At 39.3% G+C, this 17,941-nt stretch overlaps 2 protein-coding genes across 4 annotated transcripts in view; one reads left to right on the forward strand and one right to left on the reverse strand.

The window, feature by feature from the left end:
• LOC146487193 (splicing factor 3B subunit 2-like) overlaps window positions 1-11,835 on the forward strand; it is a 25,163-nt gene extending 13,328 nt beyond the window's left edge. The window contains exons 11-24 of the mRNA XM_085086286.1: window positions 478-537; window positions 2,182-2,232; window positions 3,523-3,564; window positions 4,435-4,473; window positions 4,597-4,658; window positions 5,175-5,223; window positions 5,962-6,159; window positions 6,654-6,842; window positions 7,650-7,702; window positions 8,287-8,491; window positions 9,426-9,449; window positions 9,839-9,921; window positions 10,481-10,568; window positions 11,543-11,835. Of these exons, the coding sequence (XP_084942412.1) occupies window positions 478-537; window positions 2,182-2,232; window positions 3,523-3,564; window positions 4,435-4,473; window positions 4,597-4,658; window positions 5,175-5,223; window positions 5,962-6,159; window positions 6,654-6,842; window positions 7,650-7,702; window positions 8,287-8,491; window positions 9,426-9,449; window positions 9,839-9,921; window positions 10,481-10,568; window positions 11,543-11,605 (1,206 nt within the window). The 3' untranslated portion in view covers window positions 11,606-11,835. The remainder of the gene's footprint in view (window positions 1-477; window positions 538-2,181; window positions 2,233-3,522; window positions 3,565-4,434; window positions 4,474-4,596; window positions 4,659-5,174; window positions 5,224-5,961; window positions 6,160-6,653; window positions 6,843-7,649; window positions 7,703-8,286; window positions 8,492-9,425; window positions 9,450-9,838; window positions 9,922-10,480; window positions 10,569-11,542) is intronic.
• A 529-nt stretch (window positions 11,836-12,364) lies between these two features.
• The window catches only part of LOC146487194 (calpain-9-like), a 36,472-nt gene continuing 30,895 nt past the window's right edge, over window positions 12,365-17,941 (reverse strand). The window contains exons 18-21 of one of the 3 annotated variants that reach the window (XM_085086302.1): window positions 17,769-17,885; window positions 16,112-16,167; window positions 14,835-14,891; window positions 12,365-12,923 (exon numbers count right to left, since the gene is read on the reverse strand). In XM_085086302.1, coding sequence (XP_084942428.1) covers window positions 14,865-14,891; window positions 16,112-16,167; window positions 17,769-17,885 — 200 coding nt within the window. In that variant the 3' untranslated portion in view covers window positions 12,365-12,923; window positions 14,835-14,864. The remainder of the gene's footprint in view (window positions 12,924-14,834; window positions 14,892-16,111; window positions 16,168-17,768; window positions 17,886-17,941) is intronic. The other 2 variants (XM_085086307.1, XM_085086296.1) reach the window with 2 other exon arrangements.

The raw sequence follows: 17,941 nt of genomic DNA on the forward strand, positions 1-17,941 counted from the left end.
GAACTCCAGACATTTACATGCTTGTCGTAATATTTCCCACACCTTGAGATTCACTGTGTGTTTTTATGTTCCACAGTGAAAGCATATTTTGTGGGAAGAGCACATTCAGCTGACATAACTCATTCCTATGAGAACAGAACATTCACTGAGCTTGTAGATTACATTGTCAGCACAGTTTCTCATAACCATTTTAACCATATATTTGAGGCTTGGAATGAGTTAGGAAGAATTTTAAACATCTTGTCTTAGCAACTTTTTTGATACATGCATCAAATGTGTGGCTAAGACAAGATGTCTTGTTCTTCCTATCTGTCTTTTGACTGTAATAACTTGATGCCCACTAGTGAGAGTAGGCATAGGAAGTGTGAGTTCAAGACAGCCAGTTGTGAATTACTTCCCAAGAGGGAAGTGGGTGGTAGGTTTCAATTAATAATGTTATTATTACTGAACAACAGTATCTTTTGGTTCTGATTTCAGTCATGCCGCAACTCGGTCCCTGTGCCCAGACATTGGTGCTTCAAGAGAAAATACCTTCAGGTATAGCACAATATACTAGTAATAATTATGGATTAGTAAAGTGCGTTCAAAGCGAGCCAACCCGCAGGACTTCACTCAGCCAGCAGGATTCAAAGCCTTATTCTCTTGTTACAGTGCAACTACTGCATGCACCTACAAAGAAGACCACCCACATTGTAGAGCAGACATGGAAAATTGAGGGTTGAGGGTTGGTGTTACCTTGTTGTGAGAACATTTGCCTTCCATAAGGTTGAGTTTGTGACTGGTTAGCCTGAGTAGTTTGTGGTTGGTTTTCCTGTGTACAGCTGCCTATGCAAAGAATAATATATATATATATTTTTTTTTTTTGGGGGGGGGGGAGGGGGATGGGGTTGGGAGACCAGGCAGCTGTACACAGGCTCATTGTTTATGTTCACACTTTTTGTGAGGTTTACCTCTGAGTTTTCTGGTTTTCATCCTCTACAATAACCTGGATTTCTTCATTCCTGAGTTCCGTCTGGATATACGTGTAGGGTGCCTTCATGAAAACACTCGCCTTTCCTCTCTAAATTTTGTGATAATTTTTTAACAATTGTTTGTCCAGTGAGATGTTTCATTGCTGTAACAGGGTTGCCCCGACTAAAACATTGTCATGGAAGTTAGGATTAAGTCAGGAAACATTGAGTCAAAAATGTCTGGGGACTTTCCATCAGCTTTGATCATTAGTTTTTTTTTTGTTGCCAAGGGTTGCAATCAAACCAAAGCATTAATTAAATTTTGTCAACGTTTGTCGAAGCATTCATTTGGTAAAAATTGTTTTGCGTTCATAAAAAATGGAGACAAGTTTGTTCTGATGGGTGCCAACCCTGTCCACCCACAGATCGGCTAAAGTAATCAAAGTTTCAATTTTCTATTTCTGATCTGAGGATTGGTTTTCATTTTCTAATTAAGTGGTTTCTCAGCAGTTGCACTCAAGTTGAATTTATGGCTGCTCAATGCCGAGTATTTAAAGATTTTCCCAGAGCACTGTTTGTTGCTGAACAGATGTAATCCTTTGTTCAGTGTTTGCGCATCTGGGAGACAGTACTTCTGGTATCTCTACATGCAGGATTAGAGAATACTCAGTTATTCCTGCAACTTACAATGCCTGAACATTTAGGTTTTAGACATACAGCTATTTCAATCAACATTGTTAGATCAAAGCTTAAAGCTTAAAGACATCTTCAAAGAGGCTGCCACCTCATCCATTTGATATCCTAACATTCCTTTCATCCAAATGGCTCGCCATCGTATATCTTCAGTGGATGGACGAGGCATAGCTGATTTTGATGAACTCATTCATAAAAAAATCCACAGAATCTTGAGGTCTTGTCATATAGCTTTATACTTTGATCCGACAACATTAATTGAAATAGCTGTATGTTCAAACTGGGTTCGATTCCCGGACTAGGCGTCATAAATTATGTGGGTTGAGTTTGTTGTTGGTTCTTGTCCTTACTCCGCGAGGTTCTTCTTCTGGTACTCAGGTTTTCCCCTCTCCTCATTTCAAAATTCCAATTCAATCTGGAGAGTCTCCCCAATTAGTGCTCTGCACTAAATATGTTGACACTTAAATTAAGTGATTTTTTCAATCATTTAAATTTCTGTTCTTGGGTTTATTAACAAGTATCTTGAAACCACCTGCAGGGTAAAAGAGGTATTGTGAAGCCACCATTCGAGCTACCAGAGTTCATAAAGGTTTGTATACACTTTTTAGTACTTTTTTTACTTTTCTTACCTGACAAGTGTATATACAGTGAGTAAATATGGTCAAACCTTACCCTAGGGTATGCACATGATGTCGTTTTAACTTGTTTTTATTTTACAAATGCCAAAGATGCCATTATGACAAACACAAAGAAATGATCTTGAACAGTCAAGCTTAGGGATATGAGTGCTTTACCAACTGTCTGAAGCGTTGGCCATTGTCTTGTCTATCGTCACCTTTGTCCCCAGCATTTTATGTGTAACCTGAAAGGTTTCCAGGAGCCCCAAAGTTGCCTACTTTTTAAGAAACTTTTCAAAATGTCACCTATTTTTTCATCAATTATTTGGATTGAATTTTGAATTTCTAGATTTTTTTATAGTTTCTGGCCAAAACTCTGCCTCATTCTTCCCTACCCTGCGTACCAGCTATGCAAAATACGAGAGACAAAACAAACTTTGTACATGCTAAAAAAAACTTGCCAAAAAGAAACCTCTGCTAGCAGGGTAGTTCTTTCCTCTTCCCCCACACCAGGTTGATATGGCTGACACTATTGACTAATTGACTAATTTTGGGCTAAGGGCAATTAAACAATGAAATTTAATTCCGTGATACCAGTTTTTAGTGAATCATTTAGGGGTCACAAATATTACACTTGCAAAGCTTTGTTTTAATTTCCTCAGTTTTTTTTTTCTCATCAAATACCACAAACATTTTAGATATTCTTGAAAAATTCATAGGCCAATTTTGGTTGACTGTTGTGTCTTCTTAACTGTGTGAAAGCAAAATGTATTAGGGTAAGTTCATTCCTTGTAGGTATTGTGTTTTTGACACCATAGGAGACAGCGCAAGTGTAAGATCACTAGTTGAAAGTTTACTTATAATCATAACTATAACAAAATTCTTGAACCTGATTGGCTATCAGCGGCCATGATTTAAGCATTAATAGGACAGTGTATACGCAGCACATGCTATTGTGCGCAGTGTAATAGGACAGTTGCACATGACTGGGGACTTTTTTTGCACGTATTTTGTAAATGAAACAGTTGTTTAAATTACATTCTTTGAAACCGGCATCTCACTAGAACTTTGTTTATTTGTCACAGCCATCCGTTCTCGGAAATGGTGATGGTTATGATTAATTGGTAACAGGAGTTCGCAGCGTTCAATTCAGTCTACAATCATACTCTTGATGAAATAAATCACTGGTATGATTACGGACTGATTTTGACTCCACTCAGTCCTATTACCATTATTTATTGTTTTTCCTTTTCTTTCTCCAGCGAACTGGAATCATGGAGATGAGAGAAGCAATGCAGGAAAAGGTAGCAATGTCTTTTGAGCTCAAGTATTTTGATTTGGAAAAAAGGTTTCCTTCTGATGACTTCTTTTCTTAGGGGTAGATGGAAACAAATTATTTTTTTCTCCTTTGGGAATGATTGGGAGTTCCTAGAACACTACAAAGAAGAAAGATATCAAGTATTCTTATAAGAAGTTTCTTCGATAGGCATTTGACGATAAAAACTAGCAATGCGATAAAAGGGAATGACATTTCGACCTCTCTGAGGGCATTTTCAAGTTATAAAAAAGCGAGGTAAAGGTATCAGCCCAGAGTATTTTGAAATTAAACATATATTTATTGTCTTAAAATTGGTCCTTTGTAGTTCTTAGGGTTTTTTCCTTTCATTTGGGACATATTTTATATCGCTAGTTTTTATCGTCAGATATCAAGTAATTCCTTAGAATAACTAACACACAAGTCACTGGAATTAATGGAAACCCAACTGATGGTGCAGGTTGGTAGTAAGCTGATTTATTAGTTTTCTGAAGAAAAAAAAGGAGGAGGGTTAGTTTCTAAAGAAACGGTGGTGCTTCGTTGGTGGGGAGTAGAAACAAGAGCTTGGTTAATTATTAGAGTTGATAACTGACAGAAGTTAAATTCATGGCCACCGTAAAGAGACTTGTGTGCTGACGAAGGGCTAACGCTCAAAACGTCAGCACTCTGATCTCTTTACGGTAGCCAATTTACTTTAGTTATCAACTATGTTAATAAACCAAACATTCGTTTCTAAATGTGTTTGGCTTGTGATGGCCAGGGTGAATAAGGATTGCTTTGAGAAGAGTTTGGCGGCAAATTTAGGTGTTATCTCGTTTACTAATGGTTTTCTGTACTCTTGTGTTTTTCTTTTTTACAGGAAGACCAAAAGACAATGAAAGCGAAGATGAGAGAGAAGGTAAACAGGCATAAACAACAACAAAAAACTCTGTAGTGTTTAATGTTTCCTTTTTTTCAGGAAGAAAACTATTATGTTCTGTTTCTATTCAGGGGTCACATTTGTGTGTTTTTTGTTTTACAGGTCAGACCGAAAATGGGGAAGATAGATATTGACTATCAAAAGCTTCATGATGCCTTCTTCAAGTGAGTCTTTTAATTTAACCTGAACAAATTTTCTTCCTTTTTTAGTAACTGATCCACATCTTTGGGTTAAGAGAACAATTTTTCCAGACCATGTAATATATCCCCTTGAACAACGTTTGAATTGCTGGTTTTATCAAAATAAATTAGTAGACGGTAGGCTCAAGATGAATTGCATATTCCCGTTCATAATAGAGAGAATAGGGAATGCCTAGTTAGCCATTGACTGTTATTAAAAGGGTTGTCACTGTTACAGTGTAGAGCAGTTTTCAGTTGAGTGTCACTCAGTATCACTCAGGCCAATCACAGCAGATGTAAACAGCTCGATGAACCAATCAGAATTCGAAACAAATACGTGCATCTGGCGCCAAGCACGGGAAAACGCGTGTGAACAAGTCACAATTGTTTTTGGTTTGGGTTCCTATTGGTTGAGAAACTGGCGCGAGTTTTGCTAACCAATCAGAGAGAGAAGTAATGCAAAACTGCTGTAGTAATTAATTTGATTATCATTCTCGACAGATGGCAAACAAAACCGAAGATGTTGATCCATGGTGAACTGTACTATGAAGTGAGTGGTGAAGTTATAAATGCAACGTTTATAAAAGTCTGTCACATCTTCTTTTTTTTTTTTTTTTTTTTTACAATGCTCATTGGTTGTTGTGCGTATACAGCTTACATTTTACAACCTGGTTGCTTTGTTATACTAGGCAATTAGAAAAGCTAAACTACTTTTCATATTCTGTATCAGCTCGCTCTGTTTAAAAGTAGTGATAAGCTAGACTTCTTATGATTGTGCTCGTAGAATAGGTTAAATAGATGGTACTGATTAGTGTAGTTTAGTTTAGGCTGGTAAGTTGAGGCAATCATGATTCTGTGAAAGTCCAAGTCGGAATTCAAAACGATTCTTTGCTAACAGCAGAGTTTTTCAGACTTAGTTTGAATCAACACCAACTTCACAAGCACAAATTTGGTTTTAAGATCATCACGATTTTTTGGGCCAAGTCTTTGGAATGCAGTCCCAAAAATGTCTGATCCCTTGCTAGAAATGATAAGTTTAAGATAACTATAAGATTCCTGGCCATGTGAGACAGAAGTTAAAACAAAGTAAAACATTTTTAAAGGCCATCCTATTTATCCTTTGTGCTGTAAACGTTGCTTTACTAGGCGTAATTATTTTATAACAATATTTTAGACAAAGTGGAATACTGTTCTGTAGCTTATAGCTAGATATACATCTACTATAAAATAATTGTTAGTAAGATATGACCTTGCGACTTTTTTTATTTAAAAACCTTTTGATGACCAGGGAAAGGAGTTTGAAACAAGATTGAAAGAAAAGAAGCCTGGAGATCTGTCAGATGATCTAAGGACAGCCCTTGGTATGCCCATTGGCCCAAACAATCACCTTGTGCCGCCTCCGTGGTTGATAGCCATGCAGAGATATGGGCCCCCACCCTCGTACCCCAACCTGAAAATCCCTGGACTAAATGCACCTATTCCTGAGGTAAGACAAGGCCTGTGTCTTTACGTCTTTTGCTTTGTAGAAACTTCGAACCTCTAGCTCAACCCAATTTTTCAGCAAGATGTAAACGTAGAAAATCTTTGAAAAGCAGACATTGAATTTCTTTTGTTCCAGGTAGATAACAGGTAGATGTAAATTTAAGGGATCAGTGGATATTTGTGAGCAAAATTATTTTATAATTCTGGGTGTGTGCTAGATCTAAATTAAAGTTTTTGATCCCGTTCCATGTTGAAAGTTTTACTCATTTTTATTTAGCTATTATATTGTTAACGTTGAAAGTGGTTGTTGTTGCGCATTTTTTTTTAAATATGAGAACCTATCTATAATTAAAACATGTCGTTGACCAAATAATTTGGTGCAAAAACCACTCAAGAAATTTGTAACGTAACTTATGAAGGTCACGCAAGAGGTCACGTTTGTGACAGAGAAAACACATAACCCCTAAATTAATCAGGCTTCTGATTTGTTGTTTGCAGGGTGCGTCATTTGGTTACCATGCAGGTGGGTGGGGCAAGCCTCCAGTCGATGAACAGGGTAAGCCACTGTATGGTGACGTGTTTGGAATCCAGCAGCAGGAGGCTCCTACGGTGGAGGAAGATGAACAGATTGAGAGCCAGCCCTGGGGCGAGCTGGAATCTGAATCTGAGGAGGAATCAGAATCAGAGGTTTGTCATTGGAAATAAATCACGTCATGTTAGCTACATTTTACAGTTCAGAGACTATTGAAGTGTGGCATGACATCTCGTGACTTGTTTTGGTCACGTAACTGTTTAAATGTTATTTCACAAATTGACTGCAGTTTTCTATGGTCTATACTCCTATACTTCATAAAATGGCGTCATAAAAATTAAATGTTCAAAACTGAAGTGGAACAACGAGCCCAGGCTGTACTCTTATAGACAAGTCACAATAGCTACGAACCAATCAGTGCGGGGGAATCTTGCCAGTTATTGTAAAAATCTGTTTGGATGTGAGTATGCGTGTGCTTAGTTGAAGTTTGAATGTTTTGTTGAAAGATCTTCATAACCAATTTGGTTTTGGAACAGAAGTGTATTTTATGCTACTTTCTTGGTGTCTGCCGCTACCAAAGGTTTGTTTGAAAGTGTGGTTTTCCTCTGAACCTACATTTTAATGTCTTTTAATAAACCACGAGGCCTTATTGTAGCTTGATCAAGTCTGTTGAGTTGGTAGCAGTACTTTTTTTTTCCACATCCTGTTCTTTAGATACTTAGTGAATTGACTGTCTTTATGAGAGTTTTTACAACATGCGTGTCTCAGCTCTTGAACAGAGCGCTTCGTTATCAAGGGTTTTGACGTCAAGTGACGAATATTTAAACTAAATCTTTATTGTTTCAAATGGACCTCTTATAAACTAAAATTGGCGAAAACCCTTACATTTTGATTATCCTGTAAGCTCACGAGAATCCGGAATACATTTCATCAAATTTGTGTTTTTTTTTTCTCATGTACAGGAAGAATCAGAGGAGGAGGAAGATCAAACAGGACTCATTACCCCAGCTGACACGTAAAATTTGTTTTATGCACATTTAGTAAACACGCTAGTTGCTCTTTAATTCTATCTAGGCCGGTGGGAGATGGGGAGGAGGAATTCTGCCCGCAGCGACTTTCAACTGGAATAACCTTTCTAATATTTGAACAAACGAAATGGAATTTCAGGATTTTTTCAGAAATATATCTGGAAAAAATTGGACGTGGTCGGTTGGTGTTCATTGATTTTAATGTTACCATTGCAACCAATTTTTGACGGGCAGTTGTTAAAGTTAAAATAAAGAAAGATTACTTTGCTTACTATAACTTTCATGTTTTAGCGCATATCAATGTTTATTTATTTCGATTACTTTTCTGGATCCATATGACGTAATTTCCGTTTCATATGACGTCATAGCTTCGCGTTGCGGACCTCAAAGAAGACATCTTTGGACTTGCTATCTATTCTCCAAGCCTCATTGTCGTACCTTTTATACTTGCGGAATATGGTGGGGAATGGGGGTGGGGTGGGGGAATCCCCCCCGGGCCCAAGAAGAGAGAGGGAAAAAAAGCCCGTTCTAGCTACGGTTAATGTCCTGTCTTTGGTTGTATCTTGTGTAGGGGACTAATCACACCAAGCGGCCTTACCTCGATCCCAGCTGGAATGGAGACACCAGACATGATTGAACTGCGTAAGAGGAAAAACATCGAGGAAGCCATGGAGACCGGTGCAGAGCAGCAGACACTGTACACTGTGTTACCAGAGAAGAGAGTAAACGTGGGAGCCGCCATGATGGGATCTGCTCATGTATACGACATGGCAACGGTAGGTAGAGGTTTCCTCTTAGAATCCGTTGCAGCAAAAGTATCCACTTTTAAAAAATCTCGGGTTTCATTTTGCCACTTAGAAACTTTCACTGGCGAATCATTTGTTATAACCATGTTGTACATTAAGAATGACCAGTGTGTTATTCAGTGAATGACAAAGGCATATTCGGGGAAAGGAAATCCGAGTGCTCCTATCAGGAGTCGAACCCAAGACCTTCCGACTACTAGTTCTGATGCTCTACTACTGAGCTACAGGGGACTCGTGGGAGCTAAGGCCATTAAACTAGGTTCTTGTTCATAATGGAACGTTGCAGTGCGATTTCTCTGACACTCGTTTTTCGGAATCGATTGTATTGTACATCTTAAAACGTACGATAGGAAGGTATCTCTAAACAGCTTTGATTTAAGTGGACATACTTAAGGCTTTTGTACACAGGCAGAGATGACACTTTACAAGTTAACAAATCGGTACTACTAAGTGAAAAGTTCTGCTGAAAAACTTTTATTTAAATAATCATCGTTAGGATTCCGTCCAAAGACTCAAAAGTTAGAACCACCTTGTACAACATAATAAACAGCACCACAAGAAAGTACTGTTTGTAAGCTATATGAATATTCACACTAGATTTCATCCACGGACTACTAAGTTAAAACAACCCTGTACAGGAGCACAGGCAAGTGCTGTGGAATAGCTTTCATTTGAAGGTTCACACTTGAGGATTTCGTCCAAACACTCAATACTTTGAACTACACGACTCAACGTTTGATCATAGTAGCGGCTGTTTCTTCTTGGATTGTGTCATTGACGTCCCACGTTCAATTCATTTTATATACACAATGATCTTGTCCTTGTCACACACCAGCAGACCTCATTTGCGTTTTCTTCCCCTGAGAACAAACAAATTGATTCTTTTGATTTGTTTTCATTACAGGCAGCTGCTGGTGTCCCAAGAAAGGTACGTTTGAAATAATTCTTGTGAAATATTTGTTACGAAAAGCTCCATCTCCTGAATTTCTTAGACAACGAGTAGTCCCTTGTAGCAAAGCGGGGGAACCACTCTGGCGCGCGCGAAAATTGCCTTCCCGCGAGAAGACGCGACGTGCGAGGGAAAGAGAAAAAAATAGCGTTTCCTCGCGGGAAGCAATTTTCGCACGCGGTCGCGTGTTTCACTCGCTCTACTGTCCCAGGAAAACAAGGGACTACTTGCAGGTTAAAAATTTCTAGACGATTGTTCCTGCGAACATTAGTGTGGATGCGGATCCCAAACTAGTGAGATTTCAGCTTATCAGTGTAACTGCTATTCACGATCGTCTCTTCGTCTGTCTGTTTTTTTCTCGTTACCAGGCTGGCGCGCCTATGACCGAGGGAGTGGAGGTAGCACTGGACCCGAGTGAGCTAGAGTTGGATCCAGCCGCCATGCAGGCCAGGTAAGTTATTAGGTTTTCATGTGGACAGAACGGAATGCATCAATTTGAAGGAAAAGTGTTATCTTAGAGCTTGGAATTGCTTCAAAATACCGTGCGGCGCGGACCATTTTGGAGTGATTATTATTCTTGATTTGGCGTACCATCCCTTCAAAATGACGCATTCGAACTGACAAATGGAAAACGCCCTTAGTCTCTTACAAGTAGCTGTACCTGGGGCGAGTTGCATAAAACTTAACGGCGGCGTAAATACTATCGTCAGACGTTAAAATACTGAATGTGGCTGGGCTGAAGGTCTGGCGTTAGCAGTTACACGCGACGTTAAATTTTATGCAACTCACCCCAGGAGTCCATTATGGATGTACTGGGTCCCCTTCGATTGGACTGTGTGATCATGTAAACACACACGACAGCTCATATCCCTCGTATTATCCAAAGCACATGGCTTAAATTTTCCAAGTCTGATAAAATGCCAGGCCAGAATCGTCGCGGACTGGCTTTCCAAGTATGCGCGAAGGACGGTTAACCATCCAATTTTGAACTTGTTTTTCGCCCATTATAGATACGAAGAACAATTAAAGGAAAGGGAGAGTCAGTTACAGAAAGAAGACCTCAGTGATATGGTAGCAGAACATGCTGCCAAACAAAAGGTGAGCTTCTCTCTTTCATTTCTATTTTCCCCTTTCGTCAGATATAACTTTGGCTTCGTCGTACGTTTGACATTAGGGTTTGGTTCCTTATTTAAAGTGTTCATGTCAGAATTTGTATTTGTTTGATCAAAACTTGTTCTCACGTGGAAATCAAAAAACAATTGTTAACTTTTCTTTTCCGCGTTTGAGACGCCTGAAGGTGTCAAATTTCACTTTCGGTTGGTACAATGCCGCACAAGACGGAAAGCTGGGGCAGAGTAGGAGCTCGTCTCGCCCTACTATCCCAAGTCTCCCATCTTGCGCGTTATTGTACCCAACCGGAAGTAAAATTTGACACATACGCCTAAAACGCGTGTAAAGAAAATTGATGAGGATTTTTTCCCGATGTTTATACGAGAACAACATTAACACTTGATCAAGCAAACAAATTGGCAGAAGGCTAATTGTTGAGTATAGGAAACAGAAATAGAACACGAAAAATCCCAACCTCATTCCCAGGGTCTCTCCTCTTACCGTCCCTCTCCGCTCCTTGGGTCGGGAAGAAGAGAGACCCTGGGAACGAGGTTGAACAAATCTTTCGGAACGCGAGAAATGGTTTACGAAAACTCCCACTTAGAGCGAAAAGGGCGGGAAAACAGGGGAGCGAGGCTTGATGGGAAGGACGCGAAATGCTTTCAGTTCAGCAACGGCCCTTTCAAACAGCACCATGCGAACCACATTCGACCAAACAGAGATGACCTGGGTTGGGTTGAACAGCTGTTGAAGGCCTAAAAGACAAGGCAGGGTGTTCAGCGTGGACATTGAAAGCCGGCCGATCTAAGAAAACGGCTGCTCAGTGCCCCTTATAAAGTTACTCTAGAGGATTCAGGTTTTCGCTCAATAGTCTATTTTTGTCAAGGTAATCTTTGTTCTCAGTCAAGTGCGCGAAGAAAACAATAATGGTTATTAATCTGGTTATTTTCTGTCCTTTCTAGAAAAGAAAAAAGGCTACAGACAGTGGCAAATCCGCCAAAAAGTACAAAGAATTCAAGTTCTGATGGAAAGAAAGCAGACTTTCGAAATAGTTTTTTTATTTGTACATATGTAGTAGAGATACACCTTCACATCAAGGCGAAATCTGTTATCTTGGAAATAATTATTCCGAAATATTCCGGCTCTGTAGACTGGAAGCTTTAGCTTTGTTTGAGGACCGTTAAATTACGTGAAGTCCACTGCAACGTTTTAATTTCTTTTTTCACGTACAAGAATAAAAACCCTTTTACACGGATGCAGACTTCTTTTATATTCCTTCCTTAATGCAGTTGTTTTGTTTCCATTGTTTAGCTCTCTCCAACTTTCCTTGATTAAAGTTAGCGCTTCTGCCCGAGTTGCTTTGAACCTCATTATGAAAGTGAGGCTAAGTGCAAAGTTTTTATTGTGCAAACAAAACTCGTTCCTGATAAAATAGGCCATTTCCGAGTTACTTTGTACCTCATTATGAAAACGAGGCTATGTGCAGTTTTTATTATGGAAAGACCTCGTTATGAAAGCGAGGCTAAGTGCAAAGTTTTTATTATGTAAACAAACTAATTTTCATATAAAAAGCTTTCCACTTGGCCTCGCTTTCATAATGAGGTTCATGGCAACTCGGAAATGGCTTATTTGAAGTGTATCGCATAATCCCAACGAATATCCAGTCATTAAAATTGATCAGTAAGCTTCTGAGACACTCAAGCAGACCTTATTTCGCGCCAAATTCCTGCTTTTTTTAAGATGGCGGATTTCCCATACACTACAAACACTGTACATTCCTGACGTGTGGTTGAAACAACCTTTATTGCCCTTGATTTAAAACAAGTTTCTTAACAGATACATAGGTTAGTAAATAGGAGTGAAATTGCTATTATAGTAATAAAAAACAACGAAGCGTGCTCACTCACTAGTCTCATCAACAACACACAGTTGTCAGTTCTAGCTAGCTACACCACGCCCCTCATCCTTAACTCTTTACACTGATTTTCCAGTCGAGTCACTCATGTTAAACGGTTAATTTATAAAATTACCCTACGCTAAAATTGCATTGAGGTAAAAAGAGAAAATGGAATACATTAATTAGTGTAATTGTTGACACACGCAAGGAATTAGTCTTCCTTCCTTGGGACTGGTTTTGGGTCGAACGTTGAACGCCGACCACAAAGAAAGTTAAGCAAAAGATATCAAGTATAATTACGACAAGAAAACCTAAAGAGCTACCTAATAAAAGTTATTGCAACGCATCCATTTGCTTTACGTTTAATACACGTGACAAGCATTTTCTGATATGGTTCCTTCTTCATCACCCCAGCTAAACTACAGAGTCATACACGCCCTGATAAGCTGCAAAACAAAGTGACAATACCAAAGTTAGTGAAATCATTTGCGCATGCTCTTTAAAGCCTCTTTCGCTGACGCCATTTGGATTTTCCAATAGATCATTTTACAGTTGTCTGCTCAGTGACCTGGCCTTTGAGTAGAAACGAGACTGGAAGTTGAGCTTTGCTTCAAGACAAAATCAAATCCAGCGTCGCTTTAACTCAAAGGCTCGGTCATCACACAACTGTAGATTTGCTGTTTCGTAAGAAGCTCGGAGAATGGCAATTTTACCACCAACCACAAGACTTTTCACAACGAACATTACAATGCTTTATCTTTTATTAAAGAAACAAAAAAAAAAAAAACAAAAGCATCTGTCCAATTTGGCCATATGAAAGGTTGAAATGAATTCTGCAAAATGTTGGGAACCCACACTTAACACCTTATCATGAAAATTAGCCCTTTTTATTATTTCTCGAGATTTTTTATTCCACCTATCGCTATTTTTCGTTTTTCTGACACAAATGTAAAAAAGTACACATGATTTGAGAAACCTCCAAAATTATCACTACACAATAACCCAGCAAATACGGCGGCGGTAACGTCAAAGAGACTTGGGTATGAATTATTCACTGGAATAAACACCCACTATCATTTAAACGCCCCGTGATTTATAAACAAGAGGGTTCAGAATATTCAAGGGATATTGGGAGCAAAAAACAGGGTTTGGAAAGGGGGGGGGGGGGGGGGGGGGCGAATTGAAGCCTCCGCGGTTCGTTTATTCATGGATCAGAGCCGGCTACGCCTATTTCACCTTTTACCCTGTTCCCTGTCTCCGTTTCGTCCCCCGCCCCCCTGATAACTTACCCAAGAACAAGAGTTTGATAAAGAGCGAGGCGTTTGAATACGAACGGGAGACAGTATAAGGAAGCGTTTGGATATCAAAACGCACAAAAGCAGCGCATTAAAGTTTGCAGTTACAAAGAACTTCACTCGCTCGTACGCGCCATGCAGCAGTTACAAAATCAAAAGCGGTTTGCTCAAACTTATTTCACTTGCAAAATAACAAGCCAAGCTTAACGGAGTATTACAGCCAAGCGTCTACCGCAATACACTTAAAGGCAAGCTTCAGAAAATAGACGATTTCTTTTTTCCGCGGGTTGCGTTCTCAAAAAAAAAAAAAAACCATCGGAAGAGGATCCAGTTGTGTAAAGTGGAATTCACGTTTTACGAACTCGGTTATCAGAAATACAAGGGCGTCGCCAAAAAACATGGTACAGATCTCGAATTTTTTTTTTGGCCAAAAACTAGAATGTAGCGAACTAAGTCGTCGACGGACACCCGAAAAAATGTTGTTCTGCAGGTGAGAAAACTGGACAACCGTCCCGAATTTCTATCCTGCCACTTTCGACGATCCCAGTCCAAAAGGATCTGCAACACGTCTTGCACTGTTATAAACCGTCTACTTTCTGTAAAGTCTTGAACTACTCTTATATTACGCCCTTTCCGGCCGAACATCACATTTCCAGCCTCTAACTTAGACTCTAGGATTCAGCCGCAGAAAAGTGAAAAAGGAGCAGCGAAATTAGCAAGACTGCCGAGGACGAGGGCGCGCACGAAGACTGAGATTTTCTGGCAGTTTGATTAAGAGAAAGTTCAAGAGGATTTGCATGAAAACAAAACCAACAGCGTTGCTGGGGAGAAAGCATTTCTGTTGAACAAGTTTTTTAGATAGAAATCCTCACAAATTTTGCTTCAAACCAAATGCTTAAAAAAATTCACCAGGTTCTTCCAAGCTCGAGGTAGGCCACGTGATCTTCAGATGAAAGGGCGTATAAGAAACATATTAGGGTAGTGCATCCAGCCTTTTAGTTTGTTAGCATTAAATTAGCAACGTATTAAGACCATTCACAAAGCTCGTTAGTTGTCATTTACCCCAGAATCGGTTATTTCGTCTTCATTTGTTTACAGAGTAAGACAAGCGCGAAGGAACTGCAAAGTAAAAATCACGAATGATGAATGAAAGATTGAAATGATGAATAGTTTACGTATGCGATTATACTTGCAATAACATGACTGTGTGACAAAATAAACCAATAACATGACCATATGGCTGAAAATAAAACAACATGGTTGTCACACTGGAAAAAATACTAAAAACACGGAATGACTGCTTGGACAATCTGAAGCAGCGTTGAAAGGGGAATCTCCAGAGTTCTGAGAGTGCAGCCCTGGCCAAACAGAGATATTGAAAGTTTCCCCAGCACTTGTGTACCCTATCACGTATAAAGGGTTGTCACGCAAGGCTTGGTGGGGAAAAGCGTTGCGTGACGGGGAAAATGACGGCTGCATGTGCAGACTTGGTTCAATCTGAAGGAGCGTGCATTTGCATGCAAGTAGATGCGCGCTTGTCACCGTCAGCCCACCCAACGTGAGGCAACGTAATTCGGTCTTACTTTTTTTCTCACTAGTGGTGCGCAAGGCTGCACAAAAATACGTTAAAAGCCCTCATATTAGAACCTAGTGAATCAAGAACCCAAAACCTAAACTTTTCCATTTAGATAACCAACATATGAGAACCTTGTGTAGCTTTAAAAAAATGGAACAGTTCTCGGAAAAATCAATTGTACTGGCAATGCCATAAAGGAATTATTGTGTGTTTAAATAAATCAGAAGACCTATTGAAGAGGGTGAGTTTGCATTGTAGTAATAATCTGCGTATTATCCGTTCAAGAAACGGATGTAAGGGACCACATCCACGTTAACTTAGTTTTCTGACCATAAACAACCGTTTCTCCCTAAAACTTACACAGCCTAATGCACATACTCTCAATAGACGCCAAATATATAAACACCCTTTTAGGCTGACTGTAATGTCACCAAATCATTTGGACGTTCTCTTCCAGTTATGATGATTCAAACTCGAGGGTATGTAAAACGTTTTTTCTCGCGATTTTTTACAAGGTAATGAATGGGTGCGGGTAGGGTGTGCCTGCCTACCTACCTACATTGCTTTGTTCAAAAAAACAAAATTAATTTTTTACATCTCCCCGAGGTTAAATTAGACCTCTACAAAATTTCACTTTTTGCTTAATCCAGTGAGGCGTGTTTGTTCACCTTTTGATCCAATATTTATATATGCCATACCAACGTCGATCATCAACCACAAACAAAAGTTAAAACGACAGACGACAAAGTAACTTTTTTCTTACCCCGTCCATGTTAAACGTAGCCTGTCCACTTCTGTCTGCACGTTTATCAAAGTCATCTATGAGGGACAAAACAAGTTAGTCAAACGGAGGAAAAACTAACTTGAACAAGGTGAGATGGTACATCTAAAACTGACTCTGTCTTCTAAGATCGCTTCTTGTGATAAACGTAAAAATACCCTAAAGTCTACTATTGTGAGCGTAACATTGATACCTCTTTAACCTCATTAAACTCTGAAATCCAAATTCGCGAAAATTTCAAGCCACACGGTAATCGGCAAATACAGACTGTATACCTGTGTATAATAATTATAGCATCTCCAAGCTACTGATCAGCCTACTTAAAAAATCATCAGAATTATGAAGGAAGTTGTGGTTTCGAGAGAAATGAGTTTAATACGCAAAAATCGAAAACTTCAAAACTGTAGAAATCTTCTAATGTATTAGGTATACCACTTATTTTTAAAAACTGGATCATTGTATAATGCAATTCCATGGATTTGATTGGCTTAGCGGCCATGGTTTATGAGCTATCATCTCATTTCCAGCACGCACTCGAGGAATTATTGTTAAATATCATTAGAGCGGTTTCCAATTTGAGTGTCGTAAAACCAAAACCAAAGTAATTACTCTGGCCAATCGCAACAGATGTAAACAACACAACGAGCCAATCAGAATTCGAAGCAAATACATGTAACTGGCGCCAAGCGCAGGAAAACGCGTGCGGCCAAAACACGATTGGTTTTGGTTTGGATTCCCATTGGTTGTGAAAAGGAAGTAGAAGGGCTTATTCATTTTTGCATCTCACCACATTTGCTCTATTTTAGCCCGACATTGGTGCATTTCTTAATCTTTTCAGTCTAAGCTTTTTTTTAGTTTCTGAGCCTGGAGGAGGGGGCACAGAGTGTTGAAACTAAGTCATTGATTCTTAACAGCCGCCATCTTGGATTTCTTACATTTCTCCCAAACCACTAAAGCAACTATGACACAATTGAAATGTTTCGTGACAGGAAGGTAAAGAACCAAAATTAAAAAGAAAACATCGCAGTTTCTTATTTTGTTGCCATGGAAACATGTTGCGCGAGTAACCACATGTCATACCAAACTGTTGTGAGATAAATTTTAGAAGTCACAAAGTTTTGTACTGTTTGCTTTACTACGTGCACACTGTGCCCGCCCAGCCCTCCTCAACCAGATAAACTATTTGAACAAATATCCTTTAAAAAGGCCCACAATGAGAAATGAAAACAGGAAAAACAATCAATTTCTTTGTGGGGTGCCCCCAGTTTTTCTAGCTTTTTTTGCCTCAAATTCTGATGGGTTTATTGCATTATCTGGATTGGTTGATGTGTCCCCTACTAGTGTTGCGTTCGATTGACCGTATTCCGGAATAAGAATAAGCAGAATGGCTGTTAGATTTCTCTTTTTAGGTAAATTTGGGAAAACATTTCTGCTAACGTTCGTTGAAACGTGAAATTTAAGAGCGATTTTGCTCTCCAGTAACTCCAAAAACCTCCTATGAGGGATTTCTTGTCATCATTGCATGTATTCCAATTCCAGGATAGGGTCAATCGAACGCACCCTAGAATAAATCTTAGCCCTTAGACGCGTGAGAGAAATACGATAAAACTACTTTGAACAACTGAGTAAGACATCAAACCTTTCAGAGAGTAAATACGGCAGGTGATCTGCAGGAAATCATCAAAAGCCAAATTGCCTTTCTTGTTGTTGAAACGGGCAGCGATGGCATTCAACGTGTCATCACTCAGATGAATGCCTAAGAATACGTTAAGAGAATGTTAGGGGCTACAACCAGTGAAAATCACGAACATC

The sequence above is a fragment of the Pavona decussata genome, unplaced genomic scaffold (genome assembly GCF_977016875.1).
Source record: "Pavona decussata unplaced genomic scaffold, jaPavDecu1.1 SCAFFOLD_16, whole genome shotgun sequence".
Taxonomy (NCBI): Eukaryota; Metazoa; Cnidaria; class Anthozoa; order Scleractinia; family Agariciidae; genus Pavona; species Pavona decussata.